This window comes from Heterodontus francisci, chromosome 33 (assembly GCF_036365525.1).
Source record: "Heterodontus francisci isolate sHetFra1 chromosome 33, sHetFra1.hap1, whole genome shotgun sequence".
Taxonomy (NCBI): Eukaryota; Metazoa; Chordata; class Chondrichthyes; order Heterodontiformes; family Heterodontidae; genus Heterodontus; species Heterodontus francisci.
Genome location: NC_090403.1, coordinates 37,157,233 through 37,163,232, shown reverse-complemented (window position 1 = coordinate 37,163,232; position 6,000 = coordinate 37,157,233). Strand labels below are relative to the sequence as shown.

Here is a 6,000-nt window from a genome sequence, read left to right as displayed (position 1 = left end):
GGTTCTTGGTCGGCACAGACTCAGTGGGCCAAAGGGCCTGTTTCAGTGCTGTATCTCTAAATAAAATATAAATGATGGCTCAAGACACAGTCCTGTTCCAGGAATCTTTAATAAAATAACAATTTTACTGTCCACTTTGCAAATAGTATACAAAGATGATATGTTTTATAAAAAGACAGTCCTTTGCAACTTTAGAGAGAATTTTAACTGTTTTAGGGATGTGTTATTAAGCTAACCAAGTGTTTTAGAACTTTTAAAAAGCCTTCTATTTATATGTATAAGTAGTGATATTAGGTTTTAGATCATAAACTTCCTCCTTTCAAAAAGTCATAGTTCAGAGAATTTTCTTGCTGTGATTACTGTTCATTAGAGTTCCTCATGGTACAACATTCTATATGAGCACATCATATCCACTAATGAGTATGCATTAGAAATAATTTATAAACATATTTTGCCTCTTAAGCTATAATTAACGGTGAATTTTAAGAAGGTGGTGAGAACTCAAAGTCATGCTTACTTGATAATTTAGTGTTGAAATATATAATCAAGATCGATCAAACATTACTTTTACATTGTTCTCTTTATATTGATAAACAGGCCAACAACAATTTATTTACCATGCAATAATATTTTTGAAATTGTAGACTACAAGGTTTATCATTCGTACAGAATGTTATATTTGAATATTTTCCTTAGTTTTTCAGAACCTCAGATTTTTTTGATTTCTTTTTCAAGAAAGTCATGGTTTTAATGTGCCATTAAATGAATTCCACTCACATTTGGAGGTCTTGCACGGTTTCAGATATATTTTAATAAACTTGAGGTGTGAAATCTGCAGATATGAGGGGTTTGGAGAGGGGTTTAGATTTCTACATTCTTTATTTAAAAAGGTTTATGAAGAGAGCATATCTGTTCTAATCAACGAAAACTTAAAAAAAAATGCAAGCCCCTTGTACATTGCATAGGGTAAAATGTTAAGCAGCCTGCACGTTGTAAATGCACCCGGCGGTCTCTAGGACCCAGTGAGAACCAAATTAGTCCCGTGTAGGTTGAGAATGCAGAAGGATCAAGCGATCAGCCTTTTGCGATCAAAATGATGCAATCAAAGGATTAAATGCTTGCAATCTATCACACGGTGTGCATTCTTTGATGTTGCATTCGGTGCTTTATTCCCGGGATTTATTTTGGTCTTTGTTTTTCTTCCCTTTTGTAGATGGAGGACTGTCAGCCTTCTTGAGGTCGGCTGAATGCAACCATGAGCCTGATCCTGTAGCTATTTTTCTCTCTCTGCGATCGGAAAGAATGCAGCTTTGGGGAAGGGGAGCGCTGCATTAAACATGATGAAGACCGAGACATCATCAGCATCAGCATCAGCAGCATCCAGCCTGAGGAGTCCTTCTCCACACCGCAATGCCTACGAAGCGGAGATCCAGGCTCTGCAGCAAAGTAGCAGCGAGAGCAAACCCACTGCCAATGGAGAGCAGAAGCCAGCTGAGGATGCCGAGGGGAGGAAGCAGAGCCGGGGTAAGAAGTACGGCTCCAATGTGCACAGGATCAAGAACATGTTCCTGCAAAAGATGGGCACCACCCCGAATGAAGCGACTGGCATCCCAGCCAAAGGCAAGGAGCGATCAGTCCGCCTGTCCTTGCCCAGAGCCAGCAGCCTGAATGAGAATGTGGACCACAGTGCCCTCCTGAAGCTTGGCACCAGCGTCTCGGAGAGGGTGAGCCGCTTTGACACCAAGACGGAGAGACCCTTCTCCAAGCTGCAGGAGACCAGGAAGCTCTTTGAGAAGAACATCCAGGAGAAGAACGTCTCCAACAGGATCCTGCTGAAGAAGGAGAGGGCTGGGCTGAAGGACAGCAAGTTGGATGTGGTGGTCCGCTTCAATGGGAGCACTGAGTCCCTGGACAGCCTGGAAACAGAGGCCATTTCCCCCACGGTCAGTCAGCTCAGTGCAGTCTTTGAAAGCGGTGCCAATCAGAAAAAAGCCCTGGAGCGCGTGCCACGGCAAGGCACCTGCCCACTCAGTTCCAAGCCGCTTTCTAAAAAGTCAAAATTAGTTCTTAAAACCCAGCAGGACGCACTGAAGACAGAAAGTGGGAGTAACAGTGATGGTGACTTCTCTCTCGATCAGGCTGGGCCTGGCCAATGCAGAAAAGAAGCTGAGGAACTGCAGTCTGATAAGTCGCTGAGTGGCTCCCCATCCAGAAGTAATTTAGCCAGCAAATTGGCATCACTCGTGAAACACGGGGACAGTTTGAAAGAAACGAGACCTGCAACATCTGCACAAAGGTCACAAAAAATTGAGGAGGTCAGAAAAATTAGACCAGTGGAGGTGGAAGACACTGTCGAGTCGGACCAGGAATCTGGACCTACAGATGATGGAAAAGAAGATCCAGAACTTGCTGTTAAGCACCCTGAGAATGGCAGTGGCCTCCAGCAGGGAGATGCTGTTTTAGAAACTTGTGAGGCTAAATCGGTTGAGGTCGAAACACTGCTCCATGATGTTAATTCAGAAAATGGAGATCTTCCCAAAGATGCTTTGGATCATTTCCAGCCCCTGCCTTTGGAATCCGGAGAAGGGATTGTGAATCAAGTAGAGGAGTCTTTGTCCTCTAAAGCAGATTCCTTTGATGAGGGAGAGCACGTTAAAAATGACCTAGATCAGTATGATCATTGCAAAAAAAATGAGGACTTTTCTGAGGCAGATATGGTGGATATTAGCGCCTTTAGTGGGGTAGGTGATGAATCTGAAGGAAGTTGTCTGGATGATGACGAGGATGATGCATTTGAACCTGAAAGTGGTTACTCAGAGATCACTGGATTATCTGATGAAGAGGACCCTATGCCACATAGAAAGATTCGCTTTAGCACCGCATCAATTAAAGTAAGTCCATATAAAAAGGAACTTGACCAGTCGTTGAAAAAGTCCATTAAAGACTGGAATTATGTCTTAAAATAACTTACATTTCCAAGAAAGGATAAGTTTGCATATGCTGTAGTTTGTAACATTTAATCTTAAGTATTTGGCGAATAAGAGGGATATTTAAATATTAACAATGGTTCTGCATCTTTAAAACATGGACTCCTTCATAAATAATACTGCATTTTCTTTTTTATTTTATGATAATTACATCAGGGTTAACCAACTTAATAAATAATTAGTGGGTTTAATCAACTTCAGTGGAATACAACTTTATCTGGCATTACCAACTTTATGGACTTAACCTTAATTAATTTAATGATCCCCCTCGTAACTCACTAGTTTGGATTTATAGTCATTTTGTAATGATGCTGCAGTCTGAATTTTCACAACAGTAGATTGACATTTTATAAACTTAGCAATAATTATAAAAGGCTGTTAACTCCAGGCACCATGTCATCTGGAAATTAGTAACTGAATTCACTGGTGTTCCTGTGGGTAGGTGGGATCAGTTTGACTGCATTTGTACATCTTGAGTTAGTACCGTATGTTGAAAGATGAAAGATGAACATGAAGTATTAAGGTAAAAATGAAGTTCATTCATCTTGTAAAAATACTAACCCATATCTTTATATACAACTATGTTACCTTTTAAGCAAGTGCATTGTTCATTCATGATACATGTACGTTCGAGTCTACTACTGTAAATAAAGCCAAACTATTATCTGTGGGGATGCTATAACCTGCAGTTAGGTATTTAATGGCTAACAAAATCTGGAGGTCATCAACATTAAGTTTTTCTTCCATTGTACATAACGTGACTTCGAAATGTAAACATTTCAAAGTCAATGAGTATAACAATAAATGAGGTGGTTTTAAAAATATATAAAGCCCATTGGGTGGTTAGGCATTAGAATTCATGAATACTTCCCTTGTGACTTAGTTATTGTGAGATTAACAGGGATTTAAAATTTGCGCGCAAGAGATTTTTCTGACTTGTAAGTTGTCGGCTGAGAAGTATTGAATATTTGAACTGTTGACATTTGTCAATTTCCCCACCTTCATTACTCAGAATCAGCCCAGTAATGGTCACCACAGAACTTCCTATCTGCAACAGGAAGTGGCATGATACGGCTTCCTGTGTAACAGTTTCAAATGCAGTAGAAAATGGAATTAAATTCAAAGACTCTTGCTATCAGTAGCCTTGTTTAGTCAGGAATTTTACTGAATAAACAAAATGATGACTTTAAGATAATGTGCAATAAATTGGAACGTTGTTGACATTTAAATGCATAGAGTTGTTGTTCTAGCTATTTCAGCTGCACCCTTACTTTTCTTACTGAATGTTTATGACGAGATGAAAGGCTAGTTAGGGTTCAGGAAGGCCAGTCATCCAGGCAAGCTTATTCATCCAGGCAAAACGTGCAGCCCCTCCCGATCACAGTATCCAGTTGTGTATTAAATAATCCCAAACTTTTTGTCTCTGCTATCTTGTCTGGAAGTTATTTGCCCATCTGACCACTCTTTGCATTATGCAATTGCATTATAATTGTTTATTTTCTGAGTTTTGTTTGCTTTACACTGAAAAGAAAATCCAAAAGCTTTATTGTGAATATTTTTAATCTGTGCTTTCTATGTGACCAGTAAATAGGTAATGAGTTGTGTCGATCTTTGTAACAAAGTGTAAATATGATTTATAATAATACTTGTATTTATACAGTATGTTGTGTCTCAAAGAGTGAATGACTTTTGAAGTGCACTCATTGTTGTACGTAGAAAGGATGTGGTACACTCGTGAAAGAAGTGTCTTTCATGTTCAGTCAACTCATTGAGAACTACAGTCGTCATTTTGAACAACAAAAAATAATGGCAAATGTTTTTGTTTTCTGAAGGCAGTACTGTCACAGGGTTTTCTCACAATCTTTAATATCTGACTCATACTTGCATTGATGTGTATACGGGCTTTCAAAAGGTCTTTGACAAAGTACCACATAATGGACTTGCTGGCAAAATTAAAGCCCACAGGATTAAAGGGGCAGAATGCAAAATTGGCTAAGGGACAGAAAACAGAGAGTAGTGGTGAATGGTTGTCATGGTGTTTTCCAGGAGTTGGAAATTGGCTTTTCTGCTCTTTTTGATATATATTAATGACCTGGACTTGGGTATACAGCGCATGATTTCAAGGTTTGCAGATGATAGGAAACTTGGAAATATAGTAAACAAGGAGCAGGATAATAACACACTTCAGGAGGACGCAGACAGACTGGTGAAATGGGCAGACACATGCCAGATTAAATTTAAAACATAAAAATGTGAAGTGTTTCATTTTAGGAGGAAGAATGAGGAGATGCAATATGAATTAAATGGTGCATTTTTAAAGAGAATGCAGGAATAGAGAGATCTGGGGGTATATGTACACAAATCTTTGAAGATGGCAGAAGTTGAGAAGGCTATTAAAAAAAGCATCTGGAATCCTGGCCTTTATTAGTAAAGGAATAGAGTACAAAGACAAGGAAGTGATACTAAACCTGGTTAGGCCTCAGCTGGGGTATTGTTTTCAATTGTTTTCAATTCAGTGCACTCCACCTTGGGAAGGATATCAAGTCCTTGGAGAAGATGCTGAAGAAATTTACCAGAATGGTATCAGGTAGGGGGGACTTCAGTTATGTGGAGAGAAGCTGAGGTTGTTCTCCTTAGAGCAGAAATGGTTAAGAGGAGATTTGATGGAAGTGTTCAAAATTGTGACTGGTTATGATAGAGTAAATAAGGAGAAGTTGTGTCCAGTGGCAGAAGGGTTTGTAACCAGAGAACACAGATTTAAGGGAACTGGCAAAAGAACCAGAGGTGACATGAGGAAACATTTTTTACGTGGTAAGTTGTTGCGGTCTGGAATTCACTGCCTGAAAGAGTGATGGGGGCAGATTCAGTAATAACACTCGAAAGTGAATTGGATGAGTACTTAAAAAGATAAAACATTACAGGGCGATGAGGAAAGAGTAGGTGATTGGGATTTATTGGTTAACTCTACCAAAGAGTACAACGGGCCGAATGGTCTCCTCCTGTGCTATATTTT

The 6,000-nt window shown here is 39.5% G+C and overlaps 1 protein-coding gene across 1 annotated transcript in view; it reads left to right on the top strand.

The window, feature by feature from the left end:
* Positions 1–1,035: 1,035 nt before the first annotated feature.
* The window catches only part of ppp1r9ba (protein phosphatase 1, regulatory subunit 9Ba), a 473,359-nt gene continuing 468,394 nt past the window's right edge, over positions 1,036–6,000 (top strand). The window contains exon 1 of the mRNA XM_068013062.1: positions 1,036–2,891. Within this exon, the coding sequence (XP_067869163.1) occupies positions 1,338–2,891 (1,554 nt within the window). The 5' untranslated portion in view covers positions 1,036–1,337. The remainder of the gene's footprint in view (positions 2,892–6,000) is intronic.